This window comes from Psittacula echo, assembly GCF_963264785.1.
Source record: "Psittacula echo genome assembly, chromosome: 4".
In the NCBI taxonomy this organism is placed as follows: domain Eukaryota; kingdom Metazoa; phylum Chordata; class Aves; order Psittaciformes; family Psittacidae; genus Psittacula; species Psittacula echo.
In genome coordinates this window covers 12,220,229-12,246,842 of record NC_137738.1, presented here as the reverse complement: position 1 = coordinate 12,246,842, position 26,614 = coordinate 12,220,229, and the positions used below count along the sequence as shown (strand labels likewise).

At 39.1% G+C, this 26,614-nt stretch overlaps 1 protein-coding gene across 8 annotated transcripts in view; it reads right to left on the bottom strand.

Annotated features, from left to right (window-relative positions):
- NVL (nuclear VCP like) overlaps positions 1 to 26,614 on the bottom strand; it is a 44,326-nt gene that overhangs the window by 8,513 nt on the left and 9,199 nt on the right. For 4 of the 8 annotated variants that reach the window (XM_080616953.1, XM_080616954.1, XM_080616956.1 and 1 more), the window contains 11 exons: positions 24,688 to 24,789; positions 22,572 to 22,689; positions 21,962 to 22,106; positions 18,956 to 19,226; positions 16,420 to 16,638; positions 15,693 to 15,797; positions 14,673 to 14,735; positions 13,285 to 13,404; positions 12,527 to 12,626; positions 5,550 to 5,656; positions 1,099 to 1,175 (listed from right to left, as the gene is read on the bottom strand). In XM_080616953.1, the coding sequence (XP_080473079.1) occupies positions 1,099 to 1,175; positions 5,550 to 5,656; positions 12,527 to 12,626; positions 13,285 to 13,404; positions 14,673 to 14,735; positions 15,693 to 15,797; positions 16,420 to 16,638; positions 18,956 to 19,226; positions 21,962 to 22,106; positions 22,572 to 22,689; positions 24,688 to 24,789 (1,427 nt within the window). Of the gene's footprint in view, positions 1 to 1,098; positions 1,176 to 3,778; positions 3,844 to 5,549; positions 5,657 to 12,526; positions 12,627 to 13,284; positions 13,405 to 13,767; positions 13,943 to 14,672; positions 14,736 to 15,692; positions 15,798 to 16,419; positions 16,639 to 18,955; positions 19,227 to 21,961; positions 22,107 to 22,571; positions 22,690 to 24,687; positions 24,790 to 26,614 lie in introns of those variants that run through there. The other 4 variants (XR_013956735.1, XM_080616955.1, XR_013956736.1 and 1 more) reach the window with 3 other exon arrangements.

Genomic DNA, 26,614 nt, shown 5'->3' with positions numbered 1-26,614 from the left:
AAACAGGGGAAGTTTAGATTGGATATACGGAAGAAATTCTTTACTGTGAGGGTGGTGAGGCACTGGAATGGGTTGCCCAGGGAAGTTGTGAATGCTCCATCCTTGGCGGTGTTCAAGGCCAGGTTGGATGAGGCCTTGGGTGACATGGTTTAGTGTGGGGTGTCCCTGCCCATGGCAGAGGAGTTGGAACTAGATGATCTCAAGGTCCTTTCCAACCCTAACTATTCTATGATTCTATAATGAAACCAAACCCCACAACCAACCCCCAACAACAAACCCAAACATAAAACCAAAGAAAAAATTCCCAAACCCCAAACCAATCAAAACCCACCATAAGTTCAAACAAAAAACTCCCCACAACCAAACACCCCCCCAGATGACAGTGAGTGAAAGGGGCAGAGAAAGAAAAGGTACTGATCTTTCCCAAGTATGAAACAATGACAAACTAGAAATCATTATTGATGATAGCCTCCATTTCTTAAATTCAAAAGTAATGTTGTGACATGCAACTTTTAACTTCTGGGAACTCCAGAATATCATTAACTATTAATAAGTCATTTAATAGATTAAAGCTTTTTGAAGTTTTGTAGAATGCAACTACACATTATTCTGACTGATATGGCTATTGAGCTTTCCTAAAACACATGCCTTGGTATTCCCAAAGCACAAGTTGAAATAGGCCCTCACTGGTTTGTCAAGCACACTGCTTTCAACTCCTTGACAGGAGGTGGTTATGGTTGTTAAACCAATTTGCTTTCCATCATCACTGTATATGGGTCCACAACTTAGAGGCTCTTTTATCCTAAGATTATGCAAGATAAGAAAGACAAACAAAACCAAGAGGCCTCTGCTGATTTGTATTTACAACATGAAGAGGACTATTCCAGATGAAAGAGACTTTAGGATCCATATACTCCTACAGACTCCTTGGGAAAAAGCCTAACTGAAAGCAAGAAAAGTAGTGTAAGGGAGAGGGTTTATGAACCCTGAAAGTTAAGACATTGTCTTAATAATAGCAACATAACACACATTATTACACATCAGAAGACCTTTGGCACTGCATATTAAATATTAAAGTCAAAACTAGAAGCTACTCACGTATAACAATCACAATGTTGACTGTAAGCAATTTCTTCAAGGCTTACATCAGTATCTAGTGGAGGCCGGGTGCCATTCTGAAGGGATGAGATAATAAAAAGAGGAAGATAAGAAACCACTATTTTTTTACACGTGCTATCCTCAAAATTATTAAGTTTCATCTATGAGAAATCATACAGGGGTCTGAAACAATCCCTGAAATATCCATGTATATTAATGCTTTTCATCTCAAACCCACAAGAATGACAAGCAGCCTTAAAAACATTTCACTATGAAATATTAAATAATACTACATTTTAAGCTTCCCACCAACATATTAGATTTTCTCTAAGAAAATGACGGCCAGCCTGTCACAGGGCAATGCAACACTGACGCTGTTCCAGATGGAAACGTGTCTTACGGAACCAGTTACATCAACAGCATTGCTTAACTGAACTACTTCTAGTTTTACTATGTGTAGAAATCAAACACCTAAGCAATAAGCATGTAGATTTAGTCTTATCACCTTGAAGGCTGAACTAGTTCATCTTTTATTTCTACACATGTATTTTCAAACGTAGAAGTGTTCCATTCTGGTTTTCATGAAAGCTTACACATACTGTAGACAGTCCTGTAGACTGACACTACTCTTCTATATCATTACTGCTTGCTCCACAAAAATCCCAGAAGTGGTTTCCTTTGTTACAGTTTTTGCATCTCCAACAGCAAAAATTATTGACCAACATTATAAATTATTTGTTGAAACTAGCCAACTCAGTTGTCAAACACTGTAAGCGTGGGGATCCATTACCCTTAGACAACAGTTAAGTTAGTACTATGGTAGTTACAGAGATTCCAGATGTCTACAATATCAACCACCACCTGAGTTTAGACAGGAAAGGACACTTTTTGATACAATTGATACATTTCTGCCAGAAAATCAGTTGACAGAAATGCACAGATTCATGTAATTCTTTTCTGACTTCTTCAGGTGGACTGCTACATACCTACAATACCTCCAACAAGGGAAAAAACCAAGATGTATAGCAACTGGCAAGTTAAACCCCTGGAACACATAACAGACAGTAGAATAATCACGAGTCCATGCAGTTCTTACTGACTGCTGAGTATGGGAACAATCCTGAATGAATCTTTGGCAGAATACCAGTCAGGAAAGAGGGGGAGGAAACCAAACCAAAAGTGACAAAGGAACAGCCTGATTTTGAAACATCTGGAAATGTTTCAGCATCTTGACTTTAACCTGGAAGCAAGGAAGCCTCGTACAATTTGATAAGGGATACTGTAGTAATTGTACAAGACCACTAGCCAGACACCGCCTTTGCTAAAGAGAAATGTTTTACCTATTGCTTTGAGTAGCAAACATATGTTGGGCATTGTCTGAGGGGTTTGATCTGCCTTCTTTGGAGACAAGCTCAGTAGTACGTGCACCAGAGAAGCTTGATACAAGCTTCCAGGAATGTAACTAACACTAGTAACTTAAACATGTGAAGACTTGCTTCTCTTGTGTAATTAATATGCAATTTGAAAATGCCTGATTTGTACAAGTTAACTGAAATAGAACTCTCTCACAACAAGGCTTCAACCTACATTTAGGCTGGCTGCCTTACAACCTATTCATCCCCTTTACTCCCTTCTCTACTCCTCAGTGCTGCCTTTGTAAGCATCCATGTTTTCCCTCAGTTTCCACATCCTGTGCATGTATTCCTCAGGGATTTCTGGGAATGCGTACAGTCACCATCACATTTGCACCAAACATTTGGTTTCATCTAGCCCTGAGCACATATTTAAGCAAGTGTTCCTGTACTCAAATTTCCTTACCTAGAATGCATGGATGAAATCTGATCAAACCCAAGGTATTTCAATTAATTTAACATATTTTCCTCTCTCCATACTCCATGCTGTTATTGTAGATAACTCCTATACATTTTTAAAGAAAATAACAGCCTATGTCTCCTTCTTAACACTAGAAATAACAAATCTTTGCCTAGCTTTATGAGAACTCTGGTGACTGCAGAAGTAGTAAAGGGAGAACAGCCTCAGCCTCCTCATGGAATGGCCACAGAAACACACAAAGACTCATTCAGAGTGTTTTATCTCATTTCTGCTGCCTCTTAATTAAGAACTGAGGAAAAATAATCCATCAAAGACTTGACATCTCAATCACTACAAAGATTTGTAATCAAATTAAGACTGGTATGAATTCAGTATGCATGGAATTATCTGGCATTCCAAAAATAACGTGCCCTGATAACCAACGACAGGATCCACAGGAACCAAGCTGGTAAACACTATGTGATGTGTTGCCTGTATCACAAGAAGGCACATGTTCAGATAACGCCACAGTGAAGATGGTTTGTCAGCAGAAATACACTCTGGTAACAGGATAACGACAAGGTTACCACATCCCATGGGCCACTCCTCTTGGTGTGATCCCAACATTCAGGCTGTAGCCAGTGTCATTACCAGGAGGAGGGAGCAAAGACACTTCTCAGCAACCTCGCCCAAGATTTATGGCAGCTGAAGTAAGCACAATTTGAACTGTTTGGTTTTTAAAGGGAATCTAGAAAACACTTCTAGCAACTGTTTGTCACTGCCAGTCAGGAGGAAGCCAAGAGATGAGTGAGGACTCAACACGGAGTTCCTTATCCTCAGTAGAGCACACAAGCGATCCTGGCCTTACCCCCCATGGATGGATGCATGCACCTTGGTGACTGTCTGTGGCTGTGAGAGTATGACCAGGTGAAACTGGTGAGAGAATGAAAGAAACCAGTTTTGTTTAATGCCTCCTTCCTCTCCCACGCAGTCTTGCACCAAGCTTTGCTGCACTATTTCCCCACACCACTGATTACAGTGAGAGCACCTGAGATCCTATAAATCTCCAAAGATTCTCCAGCAAAAATTAGGGAGAGCAAGACCTGCATGTTATACACCAGAGCAGAGTCTGTACCGGAAGCTTTCTGCTCTCTTTAGATAGTCTAGTGACTGACTGACCCTTACTACCCACTTCTCCCAGAAGAACAAGGTTGTTTCTATTAAGGCAGAACAATCATATAAACCCATTTTTCAAAGAACACATTGAGTTACCTTTAAAAATGAATGTGGTAAAATAAAAACCATCATTCCTTACGGTATGTTTGAAAAATGATCCAGGGATGTTACACTCAGATTCTCTTTAGGTCTTTTAAAAGGCAACCATCTTTAAGAAGAGGGTTGTAAAAAGTTTTAACTGAAATATTTTCATAATACATAGAAACAATAAACTGATTTAGAGCTAACAGCAAATAGGGGCATACTTCTTTTTCCTCCATGAAGTACAAATGAAGGAAAATCTAACATCCTGAATTTGTAACAAGAGTCTGACTTTTAGAACAACTATTTTGGCATGAAGGAACATGCTTGAATGAGTTCTCACTTTGTGAATTCTCCTATGGGATTAACTGTTGCCTATACCACAACTTTATGCTTACATGAGTCTGAATTCTCTTTTTTACAAAGTTGCTAAGTAATTTTTGCCACACTCTTCATAATACAGTGCTAGCTTTCCTTAGAGTGAAGACTTGGTCTCCTCTGCAGCGCACAGAAACACCCATAAAATCAGACGGAATACCTGCTTTTAACAACCAATGCTGCTGATCTACTGGAAGAAGTAGAAAATATCCAAGTAATTCATAATGATTTCCATGTTCTTTTTTAAAGACCTTGATTACTGCTGTAATACTTAGAGAATCACAGACTGGTTTGGGTTGGAAAAGACCTTAAAGCTCACCCAGTTCCAACCCCCCTGCCATGGGCAGAGATGCCTCACACTAGACCATGTCACCCAAGACTTCGTCCAACCTGGTCTTGAACACTGCCAGGGATGGAGCATTCACAGCTTGCTTGGGCAACCCATTCCAGTGCCTCACCACCCTCACAGTAAAGAACTGCTTCCTTAGAATTCTATAATCCACATCTCCGACATGGCAGAATGTACCATTAACCCCAGGGAGGACCCATGATTATTTTGCATTTTCACATTTACTTTGACCTACAACCTTTATCATCACAAGATTCCTTTAATCCTAAAGGCAATTACGTGGCACAATTGCTGTTGTGCAAATTCAGCTGGAGCTTGTGAATCACCCTGGTGAATGTGTGGAACACCCCCCCCCCGAAAAGTTTGCAAAATGCTTCTAGGCCCATTACTCACACAGATAGGCATCTTTTCATTAAATCTGTTCAAATTGTAACTACTAAGGCAGCAGTTTCTATGTTTAACGTTTGCTTTACTCAAGATTTATCAGCTCAGAGCAATTTTAACAGCAAATGTAACTGATGGTTTATTTTTATGACCTCATGTAATATCTGCAAGTGTTTCATGAGACAGGATCCTGCAATTCTCTATAAAAATTCACTTTGTCTTAAATCATTCCACCAAGCTTTGAGATAAGGATTTATTTCCAAATACTCACTTTGGTGATGGTCTTTAAAATAGCAAGTCGATCTTCAGGTGGTGGCAAACCCACATACAGTGTTTTATCCAGTCGACCCGGGCGCAGGATAGCTGGGTCAATTATATCTTAGGGAGGGGGAAAGAAGAAAACAATATCCAGAAATGAAATACACCCTCAGGAAAGTGTACACATGTGAAGCAATACGTCCATACTTGTACTGAGATTCAAAGGCGGCAAAATTTGTCCCATGATTTGAAGCTCTGAGCATTAAAATAGCTGATTGAAATAGTTTCATCTCTGTCAAGTAGGAGCCTCTATTACCCAGAACAGTAAAGCTGCATCTCTCAAAGATGGCTCATAAATACCAGCTTCATCTCTTCACAAATGAAAACAACTCTTATCTTGTCATTATAATACTAGAACATGTTTACTGTCATATCTAGCATGGCTGAGTGAGGAATTCCACATTAATTCATAGCAAGGGGAAAAAATGCTTCCAGTTAGTTATGTTCTCTTGGCAAAATGTTGCTAACACACAAACTACATGCATTCATATTAAAGGTGAAGAACTGGTAAAAGTTAAGCAGTTAATACTTACTATACAGATGTCTAAAAGAAAGAAAACACCAGCCAAACCCCCAAACCGTAGCATGGAAGCACAGCTACCCCTTCTTGGCAAATGAAAACAGTTTCATAGAATCCCAGACTGGTTTCTGTTGGAAGGGACCTTAAAGCTCATCCAGTTCCAACCCCCTGCCACGGGCAGGGACACCTTCCACTAGACCAGGTTGCTCCAAGCCCCATCCAACCTGGCCTTGAACACTGCGAGGGATGGGGCAGCCACAGCTTCTCTGGGCACCCTGTGCCAGCGCCTCAGCACCCTCACAGGGAAGAACTTCTTCCTAATACCTAACCTAACCCTCCTCTCTGACAGTTTAAAGCCAAGACAGTTGAAAGCAAAGAGTTTACTTAGCTCCGTCAAGAGTCCTACTACTTGATCTACCACAATGTAGTCTTGATTCACTTTTTAAAGACGTGTATAGTTTTGTTCAAGTTACTCTCTCACCTATGCTTAAAGGACAAAAGGTAAAATGAGATGCATACATAAAACCTGCTCCACTATCTTATTCTTGGACAACAGCATTTTTTCCCCCAAGATACACCAGGCATGGCCAGAGGCATCTATGTAGGCAAAAATCAGCTATTGCAGATGGTGAGGGAAAAAAAGGAAGAACTTGATGTGTTAATTTAATCCAGACCAGATGAAAAAAAGGTTAAGCAAAACCCTGCCATGGGATCTAACATCTTTCTTATATGTCTGTGTGCAGTGCTATATGATACTTTATCTTGCTTTTGGCACAAGTGCACTTTCCTGTTTTCGTGTGCCTGTGGACAGAAGTCTTGCCACATTATTAAGGTCAGATGACAAAGTTCACTCAACAGATCAATTACAACAATGAAAACAAACACTCTCAATAGGGATTGCATTACACCACCATGCGCTTGAAAACTTCCCCATTTGAAGTTTCAAAAGCTCTTTAAAAATACTAAGCTTGATATGGAAAAAGCTATTTCCATTTTGCACACCGAGAACACGGCACAATGCTATCAAGTTAATGATACAGTCTAAAGATGCATTCATCCATTTGTATGTTAATGATTACACTGCCCACATTCAAAGAGTTACAACGCTGCATGCTAACTCAGTATGTTACAGAAATGGTGGTTTATGCTGAGAAGACCATACCGAAGTTGAAAACAAGGATCTACACTCCCCACCTCCTTATGAGTCAATTCACTCAATTCTGCTCGCTCAAACCTGGGCCTGAAGTTCTTGAAAATTCAAGTCACATAACACAGAAAATGCGTATTTACTCACTGGTCAAACCCACTCCTTAGATGCACTTCATATCTGTTTAAAAGAATTGAATAATGCTCTTCTTTTAGGAATTTCAAAGCATTCCATCCTGATAAATCAGGAAATTCTCTCCATACCTATCTTGAAACTTACCTAAACAAAGAGAGTCAACTAATTTTAGATACATTTAACATTTTAATGAAAGAAAGGTAGTTATCATAGATACCTCTTTCAAAGCCTGTTAATACCTCTCAAGTTTGAAAGTGAAACACGGAAACGTGCTAACACACAGCACTTCTCTTCCAAGCAGTTATCTCACAGAGAGAATATACTTCTATTGAGAAATGTCTAGTTAGTAACTTTCTAACATGCACATGAAAAACAACAAGGTGCTTGGTGACAGCCAGCATGGCTTCACTAAGGGGAAATGCTGCCTGAGCAGTTTGGTGGCCTCCTATGATGGGGTACAGAACTGACGGACAGGGGTACAGCAGTTGATGTCATCTACCTGGACTTGTGCAAAGTGTTCGACACTGTCCCACATGACATCCTTGTCTCTAAATTGGAGAGACATCAATTTGATGGATGGACCACTCGGTGGATAAAGAACTGGCTGGATGGCCACATGCAAAGAGTTGTGGTCAATGGCTCGATGTCCGGCTGGAGACCAATAACGAGTGGTGTCCCTCAGGGATCGGTGTTGGAACCGGTCTTGTTCAACATCTTTGTCAGTGACATGGACAGTGGGATTGAGTGCGCCCTCAGCAAGTTTGCCGATGACACCAAGCTGTGTGGTTCGGTTGATAACGCCGGAGGGAAGGGATGCCATCCAGAGGGACCTCGACACGCTTGTGAGGTGGGCTGATGCCAACCTTATGAAGTTTAACCATGCCAAGTGCAAGGTCCTACACCTGGGTCGGAGCAATCCCAGGCATGGCTACAGGTTGGGCAAAGAAGAGATTCAGAGCAGCCCTGCAGAGAAGGACTTGGGGGTGTTGGTTGATGAAAAAATGAACATGAGCCGGCTTCAGTGTGCGCTTGCAGCCCAGAAAGCCAACCGTATCCTGGGCTGCATCAAGAGGAGCGTGACCAGCAGGTCAAAGGAGGTGATCCTGCCCCTCTACTCTGCTCTCCTGAGACCTCACTTGGAGCATTGTGTGCAGTTCTGGTGTCCTCAACATAAAAAGGGCATGGAACTGTTGGAACAAGTCCAAAGGAGGGCCACGAGGATGATCAGGGGACTGGAACACCTCCCGTATGAAGACAGGCTGAGAAAGCTGGGGCTGTTCAGCCTGGAGAAGAGAAGGCTGCGTGGAAACCTCATAGCAGCCTTCCAGTATCTGAAGGGGGCCTACAAGGATGCTGTGGAGGGACCATTCATTAGGGACTGCAGTGACAGGACAAGGGGTAACGGGTTCAAACTTAAACAGGGGCAGTTTGGATATAAGGAAGAAATTCTTTACTGAGAGGGTGGTGAGGTACTGGAATGGGTTGCCCAGGGAAGTTGTGAATGCTCCATCCCTGGCGGTGTTCAAGGCCAGGTTGGATGAGGCCTTGGGTGACATGGTTTAGTGTGAGGTGTCCCTGCCCATGGCAGGGGAGTTGGAACTAGATGATCTTAAGGTCCTTTCCAACCCTAACTATTCTATGATTCTATGACATTCTGTTGTCCTATAATAAAATCTGGTAGTCTCACACTCATTTCCAGTTGATTATTCGTATTTTATCAGAACTGTGCAAGCGTCAAAAATGTTTACAAAGTTCAGTGCATACACCAGCAACAGCTACTGTGCTGAATCCATCAAACTTCTGCTATAGTCACTACAGCTTTTAAGATTATATGGAAGTTGTTCCTTACTGCGAGGGTGTGAGGCCCTGGCACAGGTTGCCCAAAGAAGTGGTGAATGCTCCATCCCTGGCAGTGTTCAAGGCCAGGTTGGACAGAGCCTTGGGTGACATGGTCTAGTGTGAGGTGTCCCTGTCCATGGCAGGGGGTTGGAACTGGATGATCTTAAGGTCCTTTCCAACCCTAACTAATCTATGATTTGACATATCGAAGACCTAGGTCCTCACATTTGTGACATTCTGGAGCTCAGAAAGGTTCCAGAAGCCCTGAAAGATTTTCTGAGACTCTAGACGAACTCTGCAGTTAACAAATTTGCTCCTACACAACAAATGAACTGCCCTAAAATTACTGTGAAAGTCACATAATGTTCAAAGGCTAGTGAAATGCAGAAATGTAATTTGTGTGAACTGGAACTATTATGAAAGAAACGGTTCCATGCCTCACATATTAGGTGCTTTTTTTAGATCTTATCTTGCCTTTCATTCCAGAACACGTATAAACAGATACAATCATAACAAACAAAAAAACCCCAAACCAAAACTGGAACTATTATCAGAGACTGAAGATTAGTTTTCTACTGTGTTTCAAAACATGTGATTCAGGTGACTGGCTCTAGAAAACTAACAAACTTGCTAATGAAAAATAGAACTCACTGGAACTAGGACCATGCTCTAAGGTAACAGTACAAGGGGATTTCTGCAAGAATTCATTACAAAAAGCTAGAGAAAAAGACCATAAATAAAAGCAAAGACAGCATCAACATTTACATCACGCTTAAATCACTATCACTTTGTAGCACTTTACTGATTTCTTGATGTTTCCTCAGGTTACATAAAGTTCCTTAGATTCCACATAAACACAGCAATTCTCCAAAGAGTTTGTAAATGTTCGAAGCCTGGCAAAGTAGAAAAGAGCAGAAAGCAGCAGTATCCAACAGTGAAGCTCACACTGGTAACTAGGAAATTGTGGGAAATTACAGACCTTAGTTAGCAGTGGTGCTTGCTGGTTTTGTAAATAACTAGTCTTGGATTTGGGGAAGGGAGTAGACTGAAAAAGACTGTAACTTTCTGACCCATAAAGCTTCTAAGAGGACATGACATTTCTGTCTCTTTTTTTCCTCTCTCTCTTTTTAATGACATTGAGTGCTGTAAAAGTTTAATCCTCTTCAAACAAAGTTTAACATTGGTTCTGCATTTAGGTGGAAAGAGATTGAGTTGGGAATACTGCATCCCTCCTAATTTAGCAGTAGTCAAGAGAGGTCCACAGAGGACTTTCAAAGTCACCGAGTAAGCACAAAAAACATTCAAATATCCTACTTTTTAGAGTAGATCAAAGACTTATTTCAGAAGAAGAATTACCACTTGCAGATTGCATATGGTAAACAAAGGAACTGATCTACTGTGCCTGCCCTTTTGTAAAGATGGAAATTAGAGTGTTCCAAGTCCTTAAAAGCCATTATAAAAAAAGAATTTGGCAGTCTTCAGCCATGGGGTATATAAACCACCACCATGTCACAATAATCCCTTGTCACAGGTACTAACATCTCACTGGAACTGCTGCACCAGGAACATACCTTGATGCCACAACTGCTACCCTACTGCTAGTACTGTTATTCTTTATAATAACAGTAATATTTTTATGAGAGAAGGATCTTCTTTTGGCATGATGGTCTCTGAGGCTACAATACTGACAACATATACTACGTCATGAATAGTACCAGCAACCAACTGTAAAATCTAACATGCATGCAACCACACTAAAAAAGCAGCAGCTTGAAAAACCATTTTCTCTCCCATTAACATGGATTAAAAAAAGGTGAGATCTCACACTTCACAATACAGATCCAGTGGAAGGTTCCACTGGAACACGTATTACAACCCCCCAGCACCATTATTGCACATAAATATGACAGAAAAATCTTTCATAACCATGTCAGACTTCTAAGCAAAAGAGCTTTTCAGACACCACAACTTTTATTGTTTGTGGGATTTATTTAAATATAGTAGTCAATATAAGCAATGTTTCTCCTTCAGGTCTCTGCTTGAACATTTCATTCTTAGGGTGGTAAGAGTGCTTTACTAGCATGAACTTCACTGTTCTCTATTTGCAGCGTGCTCGTATTAGGCACCCAAACCATACTAGTAGAATTTAATTTGGTGAACACTGCCTCTTCAGAAGCCCCATAAATGGTGAATAAACTGCGCACAAGAAAAAATTGCTCTGATAAAAGCTGCATCAACTAGAACCTATGTTTCTTCACAATGCAGGCATCACAGCAGAAGTTTGTAGTCTAAACATATCCTAGGTGTTATTCACAGCTGATATCTTTCTGAAGCAAGATACTCATCCTATCCAAACTGCAAATATAACTGCCTCCTCTAACAAAAGCCAGATGTACCAAGCTCTGCTGTTCAGAAAACAGATGTTTTATTGTGTTGGCAAAACAACTCCTTTATCAAGATAGAATTCATTTCTATTTACAGAATTTGTGGATACATCTACCCACTTTCATTTGGTTATCAGATTTGTTATCCCTGCCTTTGAATTTCCTTTATGTTTGGCATTTTAACCTCAAAATCACTTTTTTCATCAATGTCACTGGCCAGTAATACATTGCTGATTGCAATTTGCCTGACAAATCTCCTTCAGCTTCCTTCAAATACCAGTTCAACACTCATTAGTGGAAGGTGTCCCTGCCCACAGCAGGGAGGTGGAACTAGATGATCTACAAGCAGACACAGATTTAAGCATTTTCAGCTAATATTTCACCATGTAGAAGGTCTGTCACAATGCAAAGAACTCAAGGGGAAACCAAGTCCAGAACATGAAGCCCAAGAAGCAAAAGACAGGCAAAAGGGAAAATGATTTAACATGAGACAGGTCCCTCAAGGCAAACAAAAATTAAACCAAAAGACTGCAAGGTTGTACTAGATTAAAAAAAATAAAATCAATTTAAGCAGCAAAAAATACATAATTCATGTTTTAGTTAGAAGTTTATGTTCCAAGAAGATAATCCAAAGTCCAGTTCAGCCACAGGTCTTCTAAAGCATTTTACAGCAAAGGTATCAGGTGCTAATTAAGACACATTTGAGAGAGGCTGCTTCATCTTACACTGTCACAAGAATGTGGAACAGATTAATTGATCAGGAAAGGTTTGGATTTGAGGAGACACTGTAATTTTAAGGACAGAACAAGGTTAGTTGTAGAATTCAAATATATAAGAACATATGATTTCCTTAAAGAGAACCTAAGAGGTCGGATTTCTCTTGTTTATGATTTTTGGATCCTTACCTGGCCTGTTTGTGGCAGCCATAATGAAAACCTGCTGACGATTCTCCAGACCATCCATCTCTGTGAGTAACTGGTTAACTACTCGGACACTGGCTCCTGACTTTAAATGGAGAAATGTGTCAACAAAATTGAGAATACAGTGGGAATATGAATATTTCAAAGTAAAAGAAACAAAATCTCTGTCCTGAAACACTACTCAAAGTTTCTTTTTCACACCTTCAACGCAGCTGTATTCTAGATTTCTACTAGTATAATTTTAGCATTCAATTCTAATTAAATTAAGTTCTACTAATATGGTTTGAGTGCTTAATAGAGAAAACCTCAGAGGTGGAATAGCTCTGAAGTCTGATGCATTCCATTTACACTCCTGCCTCAGGTATTTTCATGACCCAGTTCATTTTGTTCAAATAAATACAAACTTCACGCAAGCATTACAGTTGCATACAGGTATCAGATTTGGCCATGAACGAAACATGATATTGAACTACACTCCATCTTTCCCTACTGCTCTGCACGGCCAACTTGGTAGATATATACATGTTCTCTGGGTAATTTACATATGCATACTAAAAGAAAAAATAAAGCTTTATAAAATTCGACAAATATATTTTTCCTCAACAATGAGAAAGCCTCTTGGATTGTTTTTCTTGGGAGATACTGAATGCAGCACCCTTCTGGTTGCTTATGTTGCTAACGCAATGCCACAAAACCTGCAACTGATTTTATTTATTTATGGAGATATTTTACAACAGACTCACTTCACGGTCAGACCTCCGAGGGCACAAAGCATCAACTTCATCAAAGAATATAACACAAGGGGCTGAATTCCTGGCACGCTGGAATACCTGACGGACAGCACGTTCGCTTTCACCAACATACTAAAACAAATGACAAATCACAGTGAAGCAATTTCAGACATGAAGATTTTGATTTAAAACAAGATAAGCTAAAAAATCAGTTTTAAACAGTATCTGAGGTGCTTTGCAAGGGAGAAGTGCAACTTGCTAACCAGTTTACTTCAGTAACAGTCTGTTTCTATGTCCTTACTGAGCAAGATTTACATAGGAACTGTCCCTAGCTCACTTCTGACAGTTTGCAGTACATTCAGAGTTTAAACTTCTTTACTCTCTACTTTTTGGGGAATAAATCTAACTTGCCATGAATCTGCTGATGAGAATAGTGTGGCCAGCAGGGCCAGCAAAGTGATTGTCCCTCTATACTTAGCATTGTTGAGGCCGCACCTCAAATACTGTGTTCAGTTCTGGGCCCCTCAGTCATGAGAGATATCTGAGGTGCTGGAACATGTCCAAAGTTCAGCAACAAAGCTGGTGAAGGGTCTGAAGCACCAGTCTCATGAGCTAAGGGAACTGAGGCTGTAGTGAGGTGGGAGTCAGTCTCTTCTCCCCAAGTAACAAGCTGTAAGACAAGAGGAAATTGCCTGAAGTTGCACCAGGGGAGGTTTAGACTGGATATCGGAAAAAATTTATTCACAGAAAGGGTTGTTAAGCATTGGAACAGGCTGTCCACGCAGTGGTGGAATCTCCATCCCTGGAGGTATTTAAGACATGTAGCTTTGGCACTTAGGGACGTGGTTTAGTGGTGGACTTGGCAATCAGTTATGATCTTATAGATCTTTTCCAACATAAATGATTCTATGATTCACAAATACAATCTTCATTAAAGGCCCTGTTGTTCTTCAGTTGTTCACAGACAAACCCAGTGAGCAATCTGAACACAATGAACATCTGAAGTTCATATAGTAGTTGTCTGAAGACAGGGGGAGGACTGGTGGTAGGGAACAAGAAAGTTACTGATCATGAGCTGTTCGCACTGTAGCTTTGAAATTTTGTTCTTTTTCCAGATCTACATAAAGCAATGATGGATGTAGATGGGCATTTAGAATTCCTACTTCAATCAAGAAGGCTCCGTCTGCCATGTAATTTAAACCAAGATACATACTTAAATCTACCCAGATAGCAGTGAAGTTGTTCACGTGTAAAGGAAAAAGCCAAAAACTTTAAGCAGAGGTTAGATGAGGCAACCTGAGTTGCACCAGTATCAGTTGTGTAATTACCAGGAACTTTGCTTGCCCCATGCTTTGGACAAAAATTCCATAAATAACAAAAGCACAATGATTAATGCATACCATATTTAGCAGTTCGGGACCTTTCACAGATATAAAGTTCAGTCCAGACTCATTTGCCACAGCCTATCAAAAGGAATAAAGATAGATGTATATATAAAGCACACATTTTTCATGTTTTCTTTGGTTCTGTCCATGGAGGAATAAACAAACTTAAAGGAATGAACATAGTTATCAACTGTTTGTAAAATACAGAAAACAAGTACAATTATATGTAATGAAGACTGGGAAGGCAGGCAGGGAATTTAGCAAGGTGTTCTCTCTCTTTAATGGGGCAGTGATCCAGATTCACACCCCAGTGTCCTCCTCCATATTAGCTAAAGAAATTTCAGTAATTAGTGGCAGTTAAAGAGATACTGAACTACATAAGAGCATTTGAAGACAAAGATGAGTGACAATCTGGAATGATTATCTGCATCTACATGGAGAGGCCATAAGAAATTAAATGCCCCAAGGAGAAGGAAGATAGAAGTATTTTCAGTCAACTAAATAAAATAAATAAAAATACATAAATATAATGGAGTGTAGACTACTTCCAAGTATATAATTTAGTTATAGTGAAATATTCCATACAACTGGTTATCTAATAAAGTTTCTTTCCATCTTTGCTACTTTCTTCTTCACCAACTTTCATTCCTTCAAGTTTTGCAGTAATTCCATATCAATTCAAGCAAAATTGTAATTTTATGACAAGAAGATCACATAATATAGCACAGAGGCCCAAATTTAATTTTATGATGAGAAGTGCAGAAGCCCGACTTCTGGCAGTCTCATCCAGACTCAGTCATCCCTACAGAAACATCCACTTCAAGAAGATTCTCCAGTATTTTTAAACACACTGGAACAGGCTGCCCAGGGACAAGGTGAAGTCACCATCCCTTGACGTGCTTGAACACTATGTAGATGAGGCCCTTAGTGATATGGTTTAGTGGTGGACTTGGCAGGAATGGTTGGACTTGAGGATCTTGAAGGTCTTTTCCAACCTAGTTGATTCTGTGATTCTGTGTTTAGAAAATGTATTACCTTAGCTAACAGCGTTTTGCCACATCCAGGAGGCCCTGCAAGGAGGACACCAGCTGGAGTAGTGAGGCCCAGAGCTTTAAACTGCTCTGGGTTTCGCACAGGTGCCTAGAAAAGAAATCATCATCATTATCTGTGACAAACAGCTAGCATGGAATTTTTCATTTCAGTTACAGCTGGATTAAAAATACTTCATCAGCAACTTTTTATGCCAATTCTTTATAGGCTAAAAGAAGAAACAGTCAATCAGCATCTTAATATCTTATACCATTACTGAGAAGCAAAGATTATATATATTTAAGTTCTCATCCTAAGGTGTTAGTGTTAAGATGCCCTCTGACTGGCAGTGAGACTGCTAACCTTCCACCTAAGTTGTTTCCAATTCTTTGTGTGGCAATTGCATAACTAAGGTTGTTGGTACAAAATTCTTAGATAATTAAAGGTTCAGTAATAAAGAACATATTGTTTTCATGCTTTCAGTTTTCAGTAAGTTAAAGGTTAAATACATGTACCAGACTCATAACAAATTTGAAAGAAAATTAGAGAAGTCTGACGAAGTTTTAAACAAAGATGTTGCAAAAGTCTTAGGTTGTAGCATATTAGAACTCACGGGTAGCACCTTGTATTATTATACCTTCAATAAATCTTAAAAACCAAACAAGCATAGTTTTATTTCCTACATAGGGGGAAATGCAAAGACAAAATCTTTGAAAGCAAGATTAAGACATACCAATATTGCCATAGTCAGCTCCTCCCGAACATCCTCCAGGGCTCCGATATCTGCCCATGTCACATCAGGAATTGTGACAAAGCCTTCTCTCTTGGCAGAGGGTTGCACAGATGACAGTGCAACAATAAAATCATTCATCTCAATGCACAGCTTCTGCAGCTGCTCCTCAGGCAAGGGGTCTTGCTTCTTCAGCAAATCCAAAAGCCTCTGCAATTCATCCTGAGGATATATGGAAAAGGAAAGAATAAGGTTACGCACTGGATTAGATTTTAAGAACCATTGTTTAAGGGCTTTTTCAAAGCAATACTTTCTTCAACTGTAATATTAATTATTATACAACAAATTATGTATGATACATATAAAATATGCAAAACAACATTCAAAATTAACATTAATGATAAAAACGTAATGATAGGAAAGTACTAGGTACATGTAACACTTGTGAAAGCACTGAGCTGACAGACTACAGCCTTGATTTAGATACCACAGAAACAGAGCTAGCACATGTATTTTGTCTTCAAATTCTTCCCACTGTTTCTCCCACACTGATTAGGAAAAAGTTCTTTCCACGCTGAAATTTCCAAAACATCTATTATATGTATTAATTCTGGGTTTAATAACAAATTGCTCTCAAGAGAAAGCGAATAACTCTGCTGAACTGCACAATCCCAACAATTTGCAGAACATTCAGTTACATATAAAGCTTTAAAACTCTTAACAGACACTTTTAGATTATGCACTTTTATTTAACATAATCTGGTTTCAAGTCATCAACTCATTTCTTCAGTCTGATTAGACCTGGTTCTGTAATAAGGCCCTGATAAAGTTTGTGCAAACAGAATAGACACACAGGGTAACGCTTTTCAACACTGTCCCCCATCTTGCAGACCACAGTGCCCCTGACAGGTATGTTCCAGTTTCCCCAGGTGGCTCCTTATTGAGGAAACAGAGAAGATACTTGATCAAAGAACTTTATAGTTGCACAACAAATACATCCCAGTTCTCATACAGAAAGGGGAAATCAAAACCAATTGATACTGCACTGCAAGAAAACTATAGCAAAGTTTTCATTTATAAGATAGAGTGAGAAAAATAGTAAGAAACCCTGTTAAGTTTCCACATTTTTCCTACAGCAGTATATGGGTAATGTATCTCTTCCTATTTGTTGCAACTAAGATAGCTCTACAACTGATCACAAAGAAACAGAAGTCTTCATAGTGCCCAATAATCCTTTTAAGCCTTCTCTCTTTAACAGAACCATTAAAAAAACCTCTGAAATAGCCAAAACCACTGAGTTTGTTTACTTGAATTGTGTGAATGATTTTTAAAGGCTTTGTATGTTTAGTTTCCCATTATAAACATAATATAATGGTTTTAATGACAATGCCCTGTATTAGACTATGTCAACCTCCTGCCAGCTATCAAAATATGGCTCTGTTAGGATTAGACTTCCTCATCCTCAATAACCCCTTTGATCATGGTGATGTTGATAAAAGCTGCAACTACCTGCCCTTCCTGCTTGCTTTCAACTACGTCAGGCCCCAGGAAACACTGGGAGTTATTGCAGCGTGATGATGTTATTCTAATACAAAAGCTTACTACAGCTTTTTACACTGTTTTTTTGTTAATGGCAATAGCACTTTTCTTTGACAGTCCTTCTAAAACCAGAATCTGAGTACAACATGTATTTAAAACCACTTTGTTTTACTTCTCCAGACAAATCTTCAGGAAACCTACATGTAATGAAGGCACATACATGCTCCAAATATTGGGAAGTAGGGCCAAGAATTTCTAGATAACGATGGTCTGGTTCACTGACAACAGCATGATACTTGGGCCACAGAATAATTCTGGCACTGGAAATGCTGTTTTCTGCCATAGAGTTCCAGTTGTGCTGCACATTAACAGATACTTTCTCAACTCACATTGCTAACTCAACTTTTCTACTGGATAGATACCTCTTCCTCAAACTTGCTATAGGTATGAGATGCCACATGTGATTTACCACAACTAATCATACAGCTGGAGGGAAAAATGTAGACTGCTTAAGTACTTCCTATTTTTGGCTAACTGTAACTATACCAGGTCAGGAAAGAGCCCCAGGCATCATAATAGATATTTCACTAGGAGCACAGCAAACAGCTTGATAAAAACTCAGTGCACTTTTGATATTCTTAACATTCTGTTACTTCTGAATACAGATATAGCCACTATTTTAACCTCTAGTCTGCTAGAAAACAAAACAACGCAACACAAACAACAACAATGAAAAGCCCAAGGGAAAAACCACACCTTGTACAAAACATTAATACTATCTTTAGAAGGTGTAGGTTTTGGGAGCCACTTACTCAGACCCATTATATGGGTCATTTTGGAGTTAAGCTTCTGGCTTAAGAGCTGCTATTTCTAAATCTAAAATTACATTTGCCATAGATGTTTAAGGATTTATGAGCAATGACTTTCCCACCTATAAAATGGCTCAATTCCTAAGATTTATGTTATACCTTCAGAGGCACACACTTCAATGAACAAATACCTTAGGAGGAAGTTCTAGTTGTTTGGCATCCTCTTCCACCAGGATGTCTGTTCCTATTCCCATGCTTTCTTCAGCTGAATTTCCTCCAGCATGTGTATGTTTCTTTTTCTGCTGCTCAGATTTTATCAGGACCCTGTTCACTGTGCACATAGCTGCCTCACGACAAAGTGCCATCAGATCAGCACCTACATAACCTGGAGTCAGCCGTGCTAAGTGATGAAATTCAAAGGATTCTGGGAGCTTAAGTTTTCGACACAAAGTCCGAAGAATTCTGAACAAGTAGGGAGAAAAAGAGCAACAAAATAAAGATGAAGCTGTGGCTTTTTTAATTTTCACATGAAAACAAACAGCGTTGATTCATGGTCTCTCTCAGTCTACATGAACTGAAGTAGTACAGTGGGAACAATTTTCACTCAACTAGAAAGTAACCAACACTGAAACCCACAAACCCATAACTAGGTGTTTCCTTTCAGTTCTTAAACAAAACCCAGCATCAACCAACAATGTCAATCAGTGGGTAAAAGCTGGTTTTGGTGAATCTCAACATTACAGATTCTTTAAATCTCAGTTTATGATTCTAAATTGAGAGAGTAGATCTCAGAGTGTACCACAGAGACACACATAAGTTATGCACTGAGGTATTCAACCTTGTATTCGTAACCACCTTAGTCTGCATTGTCTGTTCCATACCAGTTTTATTTATTTATCAAAAAACATCCACAACAAACTATTCTACAAAGAACAAATGAAATCAGACTGTCTGAAGAGCTCTGTCTTTTAATCTTCAGTATCTTTCCTCTACCATTGTCAGCTAAATATAACTGCAGATATTTCCTGTGTCCCCCCCATAAAATTTCCAACGGGCATTTCCAACAGCTTATGTGTACACCTCATATGTTACCTCATCCTGACTCAAAAGCTGAAGTTACACCTACTTACACAGTTCCGTCACTAATACAAAACAGCTCTAGGTAACTAACAGTGAAATGTTATGCTGCATGCTTTTTTAATGGGAGTTTTTTCACTCTGTATCAAGGCCCTGACTTTAAAAACCTCCTTCAAGGTCCACCTGGCCTTCCTGCTGTTCTTCTAAGCCAAGGACAACTGAAAACTACATGAGTAGTCAAAACCAAAGGCAAAAGCCAACGCCACCACACAAATACTGGCAGAGAGATCAAATCAGCTTGTTTAAAACAGCAAACATCACTTCATTAGGAAGATATTCTAAAAAGGCAGCACAAAACCAAGAACAAACGAAGAAGTGAAGAACATTGGAACTAGAAAGCATGTTAATCAAAACTAGATTAAATTACTTCCACTTCAAGTAATGTAACTACAGAAATGTTTTGAATAGTTTAATAACTTGTTATTTTCATAATTCTTAAATTTTAGTATGTTTCATCTGTTTGTCTCCCCCACTAATAATTTCCACGGTCTGTCATTTAAATCTGTATTAGTGACATTGGCTTGGTTCTCAGGACTTTTTCAACCTGTCTGACAACATCTGTAGTGAAGCAAGTAATTCAGAATGTAAAGTATTAAGAACCATAAATGCCTCATTCCAAATCCATCCCCTACTGTTTTCCTTCATGTGCTTCATACACGCACATGAAAACACAACAAGTAAACACCAGGTACTCCTTCTTATTCTACTTTATCCCCCTAAGGCTGTAGAACCACAATTAGGTAGCTCAAATCACACCTTCAGCAAGACTTTATTACGTGGTAAACCAGAGCACTATGAGGACTTCTGCTTCTATATGACCCTTTTATTTTTCAGAGAAAGGAGAAAACCACCCCAGCAGAAACCAGCCCAAAGCCAAAACACACAGTAAAGCTGGGGGAGGTGGTTAATTTAACAAAGAAAAATAAAATCAACAGTTCCTGTAAGCCTACACCTCCAGGAACACAAACACAAGCAACTGTACAAAACAACTACATGAATGAATGTGACTAACTCATGAACAATCTTTAAACACTATGATGGCTTTCCCATTCACAACTCCTATCCTTTGAAGCAGTGCTGTTTCTGGGAATATCATACTGAATGTCATATTTTCAACACAAACCAAAGAAATATCAGAATCAGAAATCTCAACAGTAAATTCTTTAGTTCTACGTCAAACCACTTGCATGTTTTTGCACAACCAAGAGGAACATAACTACTACATACATAATTACTGTATGGGTAGGGTGGGGGGAAAGAAAGATGGAATAACAGCCAGTAGTGTTGAGAACACAAGGTGGGCAATACTGCAAGCAGAATAGATTGTTTTGTCAACCTAAGAAATAAGGTTAATTGAGCTAGAATGAACTTAATCCTTTAACCTTTCTTTCCTTCACATAACAAGATAAGCCACAGCTGTCTTCACATTTCCCTTCCTGTGATTTTTGCTATTGTTGAAATGAGTAGCAGTTCCTTTTAAATTAAGAAAAGCAAAAGTTATGGGGTTTTTGGTTTTAGTTTTTCCATCTAGTCTGACGGTCACAGATCTTTGGAATATAAAGGGGCCAGTTACAAAACAGGATGACTGCAGCTGAGCTTAATGCCTGGACCAGTGTATTTCTATAACAAACGGAATGGAAGAACCTAGGCCTGCTGCTTAAGGTATGTATGTGCTCGAGAGGACTAACAAATGGGCTATATTTAATTTATGTTCCTAATTTAATAGTTACACAGGGAGCACCAAAGACAGAACGTTAACCTTCTGAACAACAGGCAACATATATTTAATTCCATCCTTTCTACTATTAAGGCACTTGAAAACCCATTAACAACTGCCCACAAGAAATGAAACCACTCCAAATGTAGTCACAGCTACCAAGACAAAGAATAGATGCACACTTAATGTCTTCTGCACTTTTCAGTGTATGCTGATCCACAAATGTGTACAGGCACAAACAGGACTAAACACAATACTCTTCCTGAATTTTTATGTTAACTTGCACATTATTTCCTTATTTATTAATTAATCAAAAAGAAGCTTAAACTTTTAACACACATACTTTTCTCTTGCTGCTTCATCTGGGATCCCTAAACGAATTTCCCGATCAAACCTCCCAGCTCGCCTCAGTGCAGGGTCCAGTGAGTCAGGCCTGTTAGTTGCTCCGATAACAAGGACCTGGGTAGTGGCAGCCACGTTATTCAAATCTAAAGGAAGGAAGGAAGGAAGGAAGTTAGTACTCATATCCACTGTCTCAACTTTGTCCTGATAGCGGCAGGATTCTGGTTCTGCAGCACACAATAATACTCAGAACAGCAGAGATAAACTAGCCAAAGGCAGATTAAACTGCTGTTCATCCTTATATCCACTACTTAGAATTTGCATTTTGCATGATCAAGTAAAAAATAAGCATTTCAAATGACATTTGACACATTTTCCCATTATAACTCGCTGTCCAACAGACAGTGCTGCACAGACCATTGTGAAAATAAGGCAGCAACATTCTCTCAAATTAATTAGAATCTTTCTATCATACCCAAGGTAAACTGTGCCAAAACATGAAAAATTATTACCACTATCTCCACTAAAGTAATCACAAGTCACTACTGAAGGAAAGCAGTGAGCCTGATCAATAGAAGGTTTAGCTTAGCACAGATGTTTCTGAAACTGACCATCCATACAAGTTAGAAATTGAGCAACAATTCTCCGCTCCATGTCCTTCGATGCAACTTCTCTTTTTGGGGTGATGGCATCAATCTCATCAATGAAAAGGACACATGGTGCACTGGACTAGGAACAAGAAATATTAATAGTTAAAGAATTACAATGACAGAGTGCATTACAAGAGAAAGAAATTATTCAGATTTTCTATGTTGTAAGTATTACTGTAAGTCTGCTGTACAAGCAGCCTGCCCTAGAACAATTCTGTTGTTATTATCGATTATCTGGAGAGCCACCAGACTATGAAACTGTGCTGAGCTGAGGCTATGAAATAATTAAGGCATGAGATTCAAAATGTGTCTATATATTGTTTAAAATTTAAACGTGCCTCTACGCTGCTTTATGTTTTCTATAAATACCCCCTTGTGACTGCTTACTTGCTTAAGTCCAGAAAAGAAAATCAGGCAAGAAAGGTTTGGTTTGGTTTCTGTTTGTTTTGTTAGTGACATTAGAGCTGTGGAATTTCAAGAGCTAGTGTTACTGACATACATCATGAAACAAAAGGAGCAGTAGGTGGTCATGAAGAATGATCTGCCAGCTTCCAGATTACTACAGAGCCTGACCGTGTTCAAAGAGTATAAATGAGTAATGAGCAACTCCTACAAGTGTTCTAAAATTCCATGTACTTCATGTTCATCAAAAGCCAACACTAATATAGAATCATAGAATAGTTTGGGTTGGAAGGGACCTTCAAAGGTCATCTAGTCCAACCCCCCTGCAATGAGCAGGGACAGCTTCAATTGTATCAAGTTGCCCAGAACCACATCCAGCCTGGCCCTGAATGTCTCCAGGGATGGTGCATCCACCACCTTCCTATGTCCTTACTGGGTTTTGGGTTCAGATGTTGATCTCCTTCTGAAGAATAATAACTGTAACTAATAGAACAGTGTTTAACGGACATAAGATTATTAATATTCTCAAAAAGCACTAGTAGGGCAGAGGAATACTTAAGGAAAACACTAGAATCATCTCCAAAAATAGTCCAATATAAAACAGTAGTATTTTCAGACCCATGCATTCGGTGTTATCGTGTGGCAATTGCGCCATCTAGTCGTCATTCATCTCCACTCAGGCAGAAAATGCAATTAAGCTGTAAAGATTCACAGCACATACGTAATGTGTAACTAATAGCTTTGTTCCCTGCACAAAAACTGGTACAAAAACTAATGTGAAAGACTATAAGAAAGGCCACATTTTATTTTTAAGCATCTTTTATGCAATATATTTAGTTGCTTTAAAAATAAAGCAACCTCCCCTCAATGTACACACAAAAGATTTAATTTCTAAAAAAAATCTGTGCAATCACTTAATTTTATTCTAAAAAACATCTTCACAAGCTTTCTAAAATTAAAATGTAGTCTGAACTGGAAACATAATAATCTAACAGCTTCACAATAAGCAGTTTAGCTTTGCTTAGCACTCTTTTTTTACAGGAACATACTCTAAATACCCATCTACATTTGTAGGGGAGAGCAGAAAAATGGAATAAAGCTGGAAAACCAGAACACTCTCAGAGGTCAGGAACACAAAACTGTTCTCATGAAATAAAACATTAACCACTATTAAATGTTTAATATTTTAGCCTGTCTAGTTCTCTTTGCTTCTTACCGAGTCTGGAAATTGCAACAAAGCAAGATTTCAGCTGTAATTTGATTTGTTCTCTTATTACGTTTGCCCCAGATTTCATACTTTATACCTAACCCCCCAAGTTTTAAGTCACTCACATTCATTCAAATCCCATGCCAGATAAAAACAGCAAAAAAAGTTGTAACAAAAGAGTATAGTGAACTGCTCTTCCCTATTTTTATGTATCAAGCCAAGTAGCTCCAAATAGGTAAATAATTTATGATGATCTCTCTACATTGATATGATGAACTATCTTTGGTCAAGATTTCAGAACAGTGATCTTTGTGTTCTATGACAGCATGACACTTAGTACCATGGAATTCTAGTCACAGAAGGGGAGACACTATGACTTGTGTGCAGCAGTATAAAGATTCACTCACTTATCACAGCAACAAAGTATGAATCCTCACAAAGAAAAGGAAAAACAGTTCAGTGTCTCACCACAGCCTGCTCAAACAGTTCTCTCAGTTTCTGCTCAGACTCCCCTGACACTCCAGACACCACCTCTGTTGCTGCAACTTTCAGCATCGGGAGCTCAAGTTCCTGAAAAAGAAAAGGAACATACAATATCATGTATTGTATGATATATCTAGAGGTTAGAAATACTGGCTGTCCTAGAGGACAGATACTTTCCAGTATGACATATTTTATGCCCAAAGATTATTTAATCAAGACTAAATCTTAAAGAGCTCTAAAAAACAGATGAGTCATATCCTCCAATTTAAAATGGGTCTGTGCCATTTGGCCAAGCAAACAGAAACGGATATAAAACCCAGGTTTTCCTAATTCAGTTAAAGAACAGCTGCACTGTCAAATAGCTTTGCACCTTGGTCCCCAACCCAGTCCTTCACAACACATATACTTCAGTGCATGCTTGGGCTCCCTTCTTGAGAAAATTGCCTATTTCCATCTGTGAAAAGCATTGCTTAGCAATGTAGAAGAAAGAGATCTCTACCAGGTTTGGTTCCCTCAAACTTGCTCCAGAAATATCTGAGGAGGAGCGTACAGTTAAGATACTTGTAAAGCTCAAGCCCATGTTTTTCTCCTCTTAAAAGTAAGTAAAATTGTAACTTTGACAGACTGTAGCCCAGTAGCACTACAGGTAGTGGCAGCCTATTTCAAGCTCTTTGAACTACACATACATATTAAAAAATAACCCTAATTTATCCAAATCAAGGCCACCAGAAGCAGATGGGGCTCAGAGGAGATAATTTCCCTTAAACAGCACTATTGAAAATCTCATATTTAAGAATTAGCCATTAAATTTACCAGAGAATCAGAATCCCAGGTTGGAAGGGATCTCAAGGACCATCTGGTCCAACCTTTCTTTGCAAAAACAGAGTCTAGAAAAGATGTCCTAGCACCCTGTCCAGCTGAATCTTTAAAGTATCCAGCATTGGGGAATCCATCACTTCCCTGGGGAATCATTCCAATGGCTAATTGTTCTCACTATGAAAAACTTCCCAAACTGAATCTCCCCATAAGTAACTTGCACCCATTGCCCCTCCTCTTTTCCATGTGACTCCTTGTAGAAAGGGAGTCTCCATCTTCTTTATAGCCATCCTTTAAATACCGGAACATGGTGACAAGGTCTCCCATGAACATTCTTTTCTCAAGGTTGAGCAAACCCAGATCTCTCAGCCTTCCCTCACATGGCAGGTTCCCAGTCCTTTGATCATGTTTGTGACCCTTCTCTGGACCCTCTCCAGACTTTCCACATCTTTTTATCTCATTTCTGAACGTTTTTCCACTTGTGTCAAGGTTCTTTCCCCAAATTAAGTACCCTTCCAGGATATAAATACCCACTGAATTGTTAAATAGCACAGATTCACTCAATGAGTACCTTTCTACAGTAAAGCACTGAAAAAAACCCCCCAAATCTTTTTAATGGAAACATCTGAAATTGTATCAGAAAGGTCTAACCAACATTTAAGAAATAAACATCCATATTTTCTTTCAAAAAATAAAATCTTCACTACAAAAGTTCATAATTTCCATGTATCTATATTTAAGGTTATAATCTGTGACATTTAAGGAACAATTGTATTAAAGAAAAAGAAATTACCATGGTTAGCACCAAACAGCCCTAAATAGCCCCTAGATTTATATCTAGAACAGGCACATAGCAGCCCAGCAGCCTCACCACACACCAAACTATTAACACCAATATTGTCCTATGATGTGAAATTGTTAGCTTGGCACAGGCAAGGCAATATACAGTTCTGAAATTCAGAAATCACTGTTCAATGGATGCCACCCAACAGAATCAATGTAATGCCTCATAAAAGATGGTAAGGTTCAGTCCACACTTAAAATACTATAGTAAATTTAACCAAAAGTATCTTCTATATATAGCCTTCTCAATACC